Genomic DNA, 13,216 nt, shown 5'->3' on the forward strand with positions numbered 1-13,216 from the left:
AATGTCAAAAACAAACACAACCGAAGGGCATGTATGACAAGATGTATGAGTCTGGAAGAAGCTGGAAATGTATGTCAGGATAGACGTGTGTGGCGGTCCATCCTCTCTGCCTACTACGGGAAAATGGCATACTGGTAGTAGTAGTAGCAGTAGCAGTAGCTGTAACATGGCAGTAGCAGTAGCAATAGCAGTAGCAGTAGTTTGTAGCATGGCAGTAGCAGTAGCAGTAGCAATAACAGTGACAGTAGCAGTATAGTAGTAGTAGCAGTAGCAATAACAGTGACAGAAGCAGTATTAGTAGCAGTAGCATGGCTATAGCAGTAGCAATAGCAGTGACTGTAGCTGAATCAGTAGCCTTAGCCGTAGCAGTAGCAGTAGCAGCAACGGTAGCAGTAGTGGTAGCAGTAGAGGTAGCTGTAGCAGTAGCAGTAGCAGCAACAGTAGCATAAGTGGTAAGAGTAGCTGTAGCAGTAGGAGCAACAGTAATAATAGCGGTAGCAGTAGCAGTAGCAATAGCAGTAGCAGTAGCAGTAGCAGTAGCAGTAGCAGTAACAGAGTATTAATAGTAGTTTATTTATTTATTTATTGTGGATAACTTATATAGCGCCATTTTCGTAATAAAATACCTCAAGGGCGCTTTACATGGTGATTCTACTGTTAAGTTAATTTAATTGAAGCTTTAAATTTGTAATTTGATTAAAATAATTTATTTTGTTGTCACGTGCTACGGATTTATTCAAATGATTTAGAGAACAAGTGGGTTTTAAGTTTTTTCCGAAACATCACTTCACTTTCACAGCCTCGCACCTCTGCTGGGAGAGCATTCCATGCCATAGGGCCTGCGACCGCAAATGCGCGCTCACCAAATTTAGTGCGCTGTTTGCGTAGAGGTATAATAACTTTTCCTCTCGCCGTAGACGTAGCTGATCTAAGCGTGAGACGCCTGTCAGCTAGTTCATCTGGAATGCATAGTTCCCTTAGATATTCCGGAGCCGAGTTGTGCAGTGACTTATACATAAGCCAACAGAGTTTGTATTCGACCCTCTGTGGAAAACGTAGCCAGTGTAGTTCCCGAAGTAGTGGAGTGATATGACTGAACTTAGAGATTCCGAAAATAAGTCTCGCTGCGGCATTCAATACAGATTGTAGGCGAGTCATTTTGTTCATTGGTAGACCTGCATAGATACCATTACAATAATCGACTCTAGACACTACAAACGCATTTATTAATTGACGGGCGGCATCAACCGGCAAATTTTTGCGTATGCATTTAATTTGTCTCAGCTGGTAGAAGCATGAACTTATCGTTCTACTAATTTGAGCGTCAAGAGATAGGTCAGAATTGAGTAAAACTCCCAGTAGTTTAACGGTGGGTAAAACGGCACTCCCTACATTAGTAGTACTACAGTACTGTACAGTACAGTACAGTACAGTACTACAGTAGTAATAGTAGAAGCTTATTATTTTTCCAATGGTGAGTCTATGAAACCATTCAAGAGGATTTTATATGGGAAAACTAGTTCATTATTATGTTACCTTTTTTGTAACGATTCTATTTAAAAATTTATAAGGGAGGTATGTTTATAATTATCAACGTTTCCAAAGCGATATTCAGTGTTTTTGAGTTTTTTTTTTGGTTACATTCAATCTAATTAATTTGTAATAAGTTCGTATTTAGGTTGATATAATAGTAACAGTGAAGCAAATTCAATTTGCTACGATCATGAGCAAATTTAAAATGTTTGCGAGGAAGATATGGAGAAGTAAATGGCTTTGAAATTCGTTCAATTACGGGATGAAACTAGCACAAGAATATGCATAAAATCAATAGTGAATGGTAAAAATTATAACAGATTTTCAAAAAAGACATTGCAGTAGTACGTACAACGGAAGAAAAATGTGTTGTTAGATCTAAACTAGGAAAACTAAGTTACTTACTGATATTGAAGGAACAGAAAAGAGATAGTAGAATGGGTTGGAATGATATATTCCTTTCTCAAAGTCAGCTTCAGCGCATTCTTCTGCTGCATCCAAGATAATCCAATGAAGGGTGTATAAGAGCTTAGTTTCCACAGCTCCCAGACTCTGCATATCCTTCACTCTGAAAACAAGTTTGAAATATTGAATTAAAAATTACACATATTATCATTGACACAAAGGGCTATGGAAAGGAGAATGCTAGTTATTTCATCGAGAGACCGAAGAACCAAGACATAGACACGAGCGAGATCAAAGGTCACCGATGTGGTGCACAGGGTTACCAAACAGAAATAGAGCTGGGATGGTCATATACCCAGAACCAAAGACTATAGATGGACTGAAAAAGTCTTGGAATGTCAGCTTTAGAACAGGTATAAGAAGTGTCGGCAGGCTTCAGGCAAGATGGTCTGATGATATAAGACGGGTTGTAGAAAGTGGCTGAATGCGGTTCGCTCAGAATAAGAAGATGTGGAGATCTAAGCGGGAGGTCTATGTTTGCCATCGGACACGAGGCTAACGATAATGATGATTACCTTCTCAGTGCTAGGACTTCATTGTTAACGGATGATCCCGTAACAAACAGTGCACACCTTATCTTGCTTTTAATATCTTTATTTGTGTTTCCATTCCTTGTCAACATACTTTCTACATAAGCGATTTTTTTATTTGATTTGCTTTATTCAGTTCCATGACAAACATAGTCTTATATAATATTTACAACACAATATTTACATCCACACTTATTCTAACATTATTTATCACTATTGTACGCTTCATCATCATCATTCTCTTTCCGCACCAAATGGTGCATGGGGCACTGCATTGCTACACCAATCGCATCTTGATCATTTTTTGTTACATGAATGTACGATGATCAGTCTTACGATTTAGGTACCAGTCCAGGGACTATGAAATAGGCAAACGCACTGACCATTACACCACGAGACCGACAAATCGTACTCTTACTGTCCTAATTTATAATATTTAAACTGTTCATTTATATTATGTACACTTACATTAACTTATGTATATTCACTATTTATAATATATCTAACCAAGTATTTTCTACATACATAATATTTACATTTGATTTGAAATACATTTACATTTTTTTATTTTTAATGTTTCCTGGCATTTCTTCAAACGACAGGCGCCACGCCGTGGCGCAGTTGGTTAGACGCCTAACTGTAAGACTGACGTCGCGGGTTGTGGTGTATTTTTCATTGCTTCCTTCCATATCCTCTCTTTCCTACCTGCTGACAAGCCTTTGAAATGGAGGCTTAGCGGGTTATTCCTTTTTAAAATAAAAATTAAAAACTTTATTCCCTTGTACATAAGGCAGTTCAGGGACATTGCTTTTGATTTATTTTTCAGTCTTATATTTTTAGATCCTCTTGTTGCATAGTTATTTTCTACCTATTAACAATCTTCTCGCATTCAATCATACTTTCATATTTATTTCTAGAAAAGAGAAAAAAAATCTTTAAAGATTTTTACTATCTAGTATTATGGGCGGGTTTTTAATCTTATCTCCCTCTGAAGAAACATGGAAAATTCTGACCCCCCAACGCATCGCTTTTTACATATCTTTTCCAAACCATTCGTCAGCATTGTTCTATAGGAAAGAAAATTGATGTAACAATGGAAAAGGTCACGGGAACGTACTTTGACATTTCGCTCAACACTTAAAAATGTTAATGATTATGGAGGTAAACAGCGGGCAACAGTTGGGAATAAAACAGAAAGAGTGCAAAAGATAATGATATCCATGTTTTAAAAATAACTTGGCTGTGAATTCATCCATTTTAAAGTATAGTCAACAATATTTTGAGTTTGTCCAAATTTTCGTGGACAAGGACTGGATTCAACTCCCTGGGGAGCTGTTTATATTAACAATTTATTGTTGATAAATTACCTGGTCCATGAAGAAGTATAGAAATTGAAAAAATAATATTTTCAGGCGTCGCCTAGTATGTAGGTGAAATAATTCAATTAGATGAATCTCACCCGCATAAATAAAGGTTTCTGCTCTTTAACTTCACAAACATCAACAGATGAAAGAATTGAAGGAATATAGATGTTCAAATCTTGGCAGAATGGTGAATGTTACACAGTGTGTAAAGTGGCCACTTAAACCAGCCATTGACTGGTCATAAGCCCTGTAGATGCCTAGACCAATTCCCTTGAGTTAGGCTTTATGTCGCAATAAATGTAAAATAATAAATTATTTGTAAATGTAAAAGAATAAATCTAAAAAAATCACACCGCGCTTAAAAACAGTTCGAGCTTTTCTGGGGCATCATTATGAGATAAACGATTTTTTCTTTAAATTATTCGGCCATACGGTCTAGCGTGAAAATGCAGATATTTTGTAACATTATGCACGAAAATAACTTTGACGCAAATAACTTTGACAAGGAACAGAAGTATTTTTACCAGGCTGGATCTACGTGCTAACTGTTTATCTTTAAGATAGATCACATTATTTATTATTAAAGTCAATTTACCTGTTGTGAAGAAAAGTAGCTGCAGCGTGCATAACATGAGGTAAAGCAGCTTGTATAAGTCGCCATCTAGGGATGGATTGTATGGCCTCTGTAAGACTTGGCGATAATCCGAATTGGATATTCTGCACGAGAACTTTCTCGAAGGACTGCAAAATTAAACACGTTTTTAATTAATTTATTTTTTTAAACGGAACAGTGGCTGGTGGTCCTTAATTCTCTGTCAGTTATCAAACATCAAATAAGAATAATAGTAACTGACAGTGAGAAAAGAGTTTTATTTTATTTTATTTTTTTAATAGGGTAGAGTGGGGTCAATTGAAACGCGGTGTCATATGAACCACCTAAAGTAATCGTGCATGCTTAAATTCTTCGCTGATAATTTCATTTTGTATGCAACAAAATACAGCACAATACTCCCCAAATAACTTCCTTTAAAAAACATAAATTACCTTGCTTAATTGATATATGCACATGTTTTTATATATACACACTTATTAAATATGTGCATACATTTTCACGGTCCGTGTGAGTTGGATTCATTACAACGTTTAGGCTACCGTTGCAGGAGCCATCTTCAGGGCAAACTGTGTGTTTTGTTGAAAAAATATTTTTTATGTACTTGTAATGTGTACCGTGTCGCAGTCGGTAGTAGGCACATCCCGTGTCAGTTTTGTAGGGCGTAGTGACGGGAACCATGTTGAGTTTAATATAAGCCCGTCGTCTTTGTTTATTTTATTTGGGTGCTTGTGTATTTCGGAATTTGAAACGTCGTAACGAATCCAACTTGGAAGGGATTACCCAAAAAAGTTACTTTCAAAATATTTCATATGTATTTTCCGATTTTGTATTTCCAACATTTAACCCCCTTTTTTAAGTTAAGTTAACAATAAAAACATTGATTAACTGAATCGTATTATGTTCTACATGCAAAATAAGATCATGTGAAAAAGTAATTACTTTGGATTATATTATACTGTTTATTCAGAGATCATGGATGTGAGTCTAAATTCAGTGACGTGAGACATCCAAAGTAATATGCGTAATATATATTTTTTTAACAAACTTAACAACAAACACCTGTGATTCTTGTGGTGTATAGATTTATTTTTTAATGTAAAAATATCTGTATGCATTCTCGTTAGCGTTGACTCGCGGGACAACTTTAAGATAGGCAAGTTGCCAAAGTATTTCTCTAGTCGCGTTTACCCATTTGATTTATCTTAGTTTGATAAGAGCTTAATTGAGACATTGGAAAAAAACATTATTTTTAACGTGAAACATTTTTCCACAAAATTTCGTGAAATACCAAAATATTTGGTAAACTGCAAATCTCTAAAAGATGATTCCTACTTATTATTTGTAAACAATTTTTGTCAAAATTTAAATAAAATCATTAGATAAATTAGTTTTATTTGTAGAAAAAAAGGTATCCGATGAATAAATGTTTTGATATAATATTGATCAACGAATTCATTTTAAACCTGATGAATATTTTGAAAATCATTTATAATGTTTGGAGTTCAAATTTTGTAATGGAAATAATGCTGAAAATATAACTTTAAGAAAAAAGACATATTTTTTTTTTTTAATAAAAGAAATATTTTCGTTTTTATAATTTACCCAAATATTTAATTCCGAGGGCCATTTTTAACGAGTTGTAAATAACCCACTGTGTGAAAATGGGAATCATGTTGGGGTAGAGTGGGATTTGAACCACGGACCTTTGATCCGCGAGTCCAAGACACTAGCCACGGGACCACAGCCCGATTCGATTGTAAATCTAAGAGTTAAAATTCGTATACATTTAATCGATTAAACAAAAGATAAAATGTTTATGGTTAGAAAACTAACCTCTTTGTTTTTATTTTGGATATCGATAAAAAGAAACACTTCACTATTACTGTATAAATATCCTTGGTACCATGAAAAAATTTAAAATATTTATTCTAAAAACGCCTAGTTCAAAATAATATCGGCGTAGAAAGTAATCTCTATTTGGCTAGTTCACTTAACACATTTTAATAATTGAAATGAAAAGTTTTAATGTTATTTATCTTGTTTTTTTAAATAAACAACTGATAAAATTATTAAAATAATAGTAAACACATATTTATTTATGTGCGCATATCACCGAATTTACATTCAAAGAAAAAAAAAAGTATTATAATAATAAACTCACCTTGCATGCTTCTTTGGTTTCCTTTGGGGTGAAGCAATGAAACATTATCAAGTAACATATTAGTACATAGAAAAATACAGGTGAAATTACCAGAAATGGTAAATAGGTAATTAAATATTGGTTAAGAAATTAAAGTGTAGAAATGATATGAGCAGTCATAATTTTAACATCGTTTTAATTTAAGCATACAAAAATATCATAAATTATTGTGTTTAGTTTTAGTGTTGTTTTTTATATATTTCCGGAAACACATTTATCTTGGGATAGAAGCAGACCATTTAAAAAGCAAAGCATGAAATGAAAAGCAACGATAATATATATTTATATACTAAATTCAATATGAATGTAATTTAAAAATGAAGTGCTAAATACCCGTTATCAAATTTGTACAATTTTAATTTACATTGATTTCTAACGTTCTGATGGTCAATAGGTGAATACTAGTAAAAATACCACATGTCATATATTAATTACTCGTAAAATATATATTATTTATGGTACCAATGCAATATTATTAAACTTGCATTTATGATATACGTTCCAATGACGTAAAAATTCAATAAAATGATTAAATCAATTTTCAAAGCAAATATCGATATTGTTAAAACTATAGTAAACAGCATATATGTGAATTATGGAATTAAATATTTTAATTAATTATCTATTCTTAAAATGATGAAATATTTATAATATATATTTAAAACAAAAAAAATACTGAAGTATAAATGGTTTTGCACATCATGGAATAAAACTGATTGGTTCTATATCATTCATCATCATCATCATTCCCTTTCCACACCTGGTGGTGCATAGGGTACTTCATTGTTACACCAATCGTAGCGTATCTTGATAATTTTTGTTGTATGTAAGATGATCAGTCTTACGCTTCAGATACCAGTCCAGGGACTACGAAAAATTCTGGTGTGAAAACACCCTTTTGAATATTTTTTTTATATCAACCATGTCGGGAATCGAACTTGAGACCTCTCGCATGGTTAGCAAACGCGCTGACCATTACACCACGAGGCCGACATGTCATTAAACGTAGTTTTCAAAGTTTTATAGATCTATGCAGCGAAAATATGAAACAGTAAATAGCATGACGAAAATGAGCAATTATTCGATTTAAAAAAAATGTATTATACAAAGCGGAAAGAATGTAAATAGGTGGGTTTATTATTCCAAACATAAAAGATTTGAAATTTCAAAGAAAGGATAATGCTATCCAAATGCTATCAATAAACATTTTTTTTTATGTGTAGTCAAAAAATAAAAATATGAGTGTTCTGAAGACATAAGTGTACTCGAAAAATAGACTAAAGTAGTGTGATGGTCATACATAACTGTCTAGTTCATAAAAAGTTATATGTGTGTAAAAATGGGAAAGTAATAAAAAAAAGCAATGTGAAGTCACGAAAAAAATAAATGAAATAATAATACAAAAGGCGGACACAGTGAGGTCAATTGAAACGTGTGTTTTCATAATTATTTTATTTGCATGGAAAATTGCCGAGTTGAGTACAAAATTAGAAAATGTGACTGCCATCGTTTTATTATTTGTCAATATTCAGTGCCTCAAAGAGCATGTAAAAATATTTATTAGGGAAAAATAAATATGGCCCTGTTTTTGCCTTAAAAATACCACCAAATTCTATGAGCGGTGGTTGTCGATTTAGATGTTAAAAATGATGCTTGAATTTGTTATAAAATTCAACCGATCGTACAAGATGCATCTCTTTAACCCACAAACAAATTGTGAGGTTGCCTAAAATTAAATTTTGTGGTTTTAAGTTGTAAGGTAAATTTAGCCAACAAATCATAGGCAGACGGATACAAATCCAGAATTTGATGAAATGACATTTCGATTTTCTTATCCAGATTGTGATAATGTCCATTGATTTTGAAGAAATGTAAGTCTGATAATGAAAGATTCGTATCGAAAATACAAATTAATGCTATAAATTATTAGAAATCACTCAGAGAAAGTAGATTCTTTAGGCTTTTGTTAAACATTTGACGTTTGGATTGGCATCCGCCTGCTTCTGAGGTCCAAAAATTATCTAAGATACGTTTGGTATAAATCAATTTCAAACGATGTTCAACTAACCCCATTTTAGCCTGATAGGAAAAGCAACAGGTAAAAAAAAATAGAAGCAAGTAATGAATGAGGTTATAAAGCAATGTGATGAAATAAATGTGTAATAAAAGTACTCACGTGGTGTCCAGGAGCGTGCTGACAGAACTGTGTTGTAACAACACATAGAGAAACATAACAGGCGCGAACATAGCATGGCACGAGGCATGTGGGAACATACAACATCATATCACATCATATTTACACATGTACACATTGACAGAACATTCGGGGAGAAGCACATCGGTCAGAACACTGGCAACACCATGGAACTAGGGTATTAGTACTAACGAGGTAAAAATAACAAGAGATTTGGAAACATGGTAGACCGGATTGTCATTCAAATTTTCACCTTAGCGACAATGTCGCTAAGAAAAATGAATTGAATTGCGGTTATTTTCTACACTGGTATATATTACTTGTTAAATCCATTTTTATTATTTTAATTTTAACCGTTTCCTTTCAGAAAGAAGAAAAAAATTCTTGTTTAATATACATATTTTAGATTTGTATACATAAATTTTAATTTTAGTTTTTTTTATTTTGGTTGCATTTATGAGGACCCACAAAGTTTCAAATATATTCAAGTATATGTTTTTTCTCTAATTAAATTGTATTTTATTCAACTTTCAAAAAATGTTTTACACCATTTTATCTAGTTTACTTAAGTTTTTGTTTTCATTCTTCTTAACACTATTTTTTTTTCAAAGCATTTTTTTTTTATATATATACGAAGGGAGATAAAAAAACGGAAATTTCGCCATAACTTTTTTATTTTTTAATATTTTTACACCAAATTTTGATCACCTTCAAAGTATTCTCCATTGACCACAAGGCACTTCTGCAAACGATCCTTCCATTGTTCGAAACATTTTTTAAATCACTTATTGGGATGTTCTTTTGGTCTTCCAGCGATTTTTGTTTTTCCTACTCCACAGTGGCAAAACGCTTTCCTCTCATGACCCTTTTGAGTCTGGGGAGTAAAAAGAAATCACAGGGGGCTAAATCCGGTGAGTAGGGTGGTGAACAATTGGTGTCATGCCATTTTTGGTCAAAAACAACTTTACGAGAGCGGCGTGAAAGAACCAGTCACCTGTGCGCCAAAGATCTGCTCTGATTTGCAAAGCTGTTTTTGACCAAAAACGGCATGACACCAATTGTTCATCCCCCTACTCACCCGATCTAGCCCCCTGTGATTTTTTTTTACTCCCCAGACTCAAAAGGGTCATGAGAGGAAAGCGTTTTGCCACTGTGGAGGAGGAAAAACAAACATCGCTGGAAGACCCAAAGAACATCCCGATAAGTGAATTTAAAAAATGTTTTGAACAATGGAAGGGTCGTTTGCAGAAGTGCCTTGTGGTCAAGGGAGAATACTTTGAAGATGACCAAAATTTGGTGGAAAATATTTAAAAAATAAAGAAGTTATGACGACGTGAAGTTATGAAATCCCCGCTTGTTTGGGTCCCCCCTCGTATGTTCACAATAGTCTGAACTCTTTTAATCGAATCTTAATTAAAATTAATATCTGAGCTCCAGATGACAAACTATCATTTAATGGTTTCTTTTTTTTATAATTTTTTAATATTGTAAAATAATGTGTATTTTATTGAATAAAGAATACATAAATGTAAAAAAAAAGAGATATGAAGTATTTTTGGTGTAATATCGAAATGCACGTCATAGATTGTTTTTTTTATTTGAAAATTTAATTAAGCATGTTGACATGAGTCGCTAAGGATCGAAAACGATGAAGAAGAAACCGATACTGTCCCCAATCACAATAGGAAGTTAACAGGGTAACCATCAATTGTCTAAAAATAAAAAAATATTTTATATTGAAAAATGAAATTGTTGACTTTTTCTAAGTTATAACACAAAGCTACTTTATTAGCTCGATCATTGACCATAAGCATAGTTTTTTTTATCATATTTATTAAGAGACCCAGGTTTGAACTAGCAGCATCTATTGAAATTAAACAAGTTTTGAATATAAAAAACATACAATTACGTGCATTTTCGTACAGAAAATTCCGATTTTACTTGTGTAAAAAAAAGGTTATAAACATTTTATTTTTCATGCTGAAAACTCGATATTAATTTAAAGACAATTGAAGATAACTCTGTTAACTTCCTATTATTTATAATACGGGCTTAGATATTTATTGCAACAAGTATCGACATATACGTATTATATGTTTGTAATTGATCTTATGACGCCGCCGCCGCCGCCGCGCCGGTCCTGTCCATCAAAGTGCGTCGCGACGTCACGCGTCTGAAAATTGCATACATGACAAAACGTAATATGGCTGTTTTTTACAGCGAGCGAGCAGTTCTGGAAAAAAGTTTGTTACACCAAGCAAACATTTAAACACAACACACTTCTAGATCTAAAACACAATATTTACATAAACATGTTTAAAGTTAAATTTGTGTTTTTTATGGACAATTCTTGATGGAGTCCTTAAATGAGTGATAATTGATCAAGTATTTTTTTTTTTCAAAATATAAGTTGTTATTTTATTGGTTCAGTTGTTTATTTACAATAAAAAATACCCAGGAAAACTCAATTCCATTTTTAATTGCATTTTCAGGCATTCAATCCATTATTTTCAAATATAATTTTTACACATTCTCGTATATTCCAAAAAGATTTTTTAAAAATAATAAAATTAAGATGTAAAGAAACATCAAAAAGAGTAAGACAATAACTAAAAAATAAAGTGTAAAGGCGTTGATAAAAATAAATATCAATACAATCGAAGTCGGGTTTTTTTGCACGATTGACCAATGCAGTAACTACTACACGTCGAAGCGAATAGGTCCCAATAAGTATTGAAATAAAAAGTTCATGTACTGCAAAAATGATATACTCACAACTAAAATATTCCTGAGATCTAAATTTGTTGCTACAGAGAAGGAAAACATTTTTGAGAAAGGAATATGGAAGTATAGGCATATATTTAGATCTCAACAAATCCCTTGGGAGGAAATCCAGCCTGTCTACAAACATTTGGTTATGCTCAAAACATTGTTGATTACACTAATATATTTTTTTTTTATATAAGAGCGATTTTTGTAATAATAATAATAAATGGTAATTTTATTTTAATTTTCTTGCTTTTTATCAGACTTATCAGATTTATATTTTTATATAAAAAGAATCACTATCTCTGTTAAAAAATATGAATTTGTCAAAACGTTTTGCGAAAATAAAAATGTTCAATTATGAAAAAAATTTCAGTACTCTGAAATCCGTGGAAGCTTCTCGTGAAAGTAAATGTAGTTACGTATTCTGTTTGTTATGTATGTATTGTATGTGTTCGCAGTTACGGTACTCTTAGGCGCTAAAAGCTCTATCCGGTTCTTTCTATTTTCCGTCTCTTGTTCTATAGACTGTACTTCTAAATACACTTGTAGACGTACAATAACTTTTTAAGCACTTTACCATTTACTAAAACGGTTGACAACGAATTATCGCTCAACCCCATTTTAAAGTTTAAGGCAAATTTTTGTTTGTTTATTTTTTTAGTTAAAAAAATCTAATCTTAAACTTGCAGAGATTTCATCATTATCATCATACCTTTTTCACACCTAAAAGTGTATAGGGCACTGCATTTGTACACCAATCGCAGCGTATCTTGATCTTTTTTACCACATGCAGGTAATATATCAGTCTTACGCTTCAGGTGCAAGTCCAGGGACTATGAAATATTAAACAGTGTGTGAAGTGGCCACTTAAACCAGCCAATGACAGGTCGTAAGCCTTGTAAATGCCTAGACTTCAATATTTCTTCTCAAAATGTTTTCCCTCGCTGTTGCAACAGATTTAGATGAAATATTCTAGTGTAAAAACACATTTTAAGATAAATATTTCATGTCAACCATGTTGGGAATCGAACTCAAGATCGCTTGCATAATGGGCAAACGCGCTGACCATTTCACCACGAGGCGGCCATGGAATAGACATTTATTTGATGTATTTTACACTAAAAACGGCTAAAAGACCTAATTACAAACCAGGGGTGGTATTCTGAACGCAAAATCACGCGTAGAAAACGCATTGTTAACGCGTATTTACGTACTAAATACACGCAAAAAGAACGATTGCTTCGCGAGGAATCCCGTTCAGAATACCAGCCCAGGCCTGAGAAAAATTGCATTAAATTTTTGTGTTCTCATCGGGAATCGAACCTGGAATCTTCCATGCGTGATTTAAGTGTCTTAACCATTACACTACGGATAAAAACATTGTTTTGCGGGTAAATTAAAAAATGATCTTACCATGCACGTTGCTTCGTGCAGTTTTCCCAATTTGGGTCTGATGAAGGGAGATATCTGTCTCCAAAGGAATATCTGGATAGGAATAGGCAATGCTTGGTCGTTCAAGGAATCATCCATTGGTTTATCTTGCTTCAT

At 33.2% G+C, this 13,216-nt stretch overlaps 1 protein-coding gene across 1 annotated transcript in view; it reads right to left on the reverse strand.

Annotated features, from left to right (window-relative positions):
• Nucleotides 1-13,216, reverse strand: part of unc80 (unc80, NALCN channel complex subunit) — a 106,866-nt gene extending 93,650 nt beyond the window's left edge. Inside the window, 3 exon segments of the mRNA XM_088229642.1 lie at nt 1,939-2,101; nt 4,488-4,633; nt 13,082-13,216. Of these exon segments, the coding sequence (XP_088085768.1) occupies nt 1,939-2,101; nt 4,488-4,633; nt 13,082-13,216 (444 nt within the window).

This window comes from Micrasema longulum, unplaced genomic scaffold (genome assembly GCF_059751315.1).
Source record: "Micrasema longulum isolate JH-2025_06_02 unplaced genomic scaffold, ASM5975131v1 h1tg000690l, whole genome shotgun sequence".
Taxonomy (NCBI): domain Eukaryota; kingdom Metazoa; phylum Arthropoda; class Insecta; order Trichoptera; family Brachycentridae; genus Micrasema; species Micrasema longulum.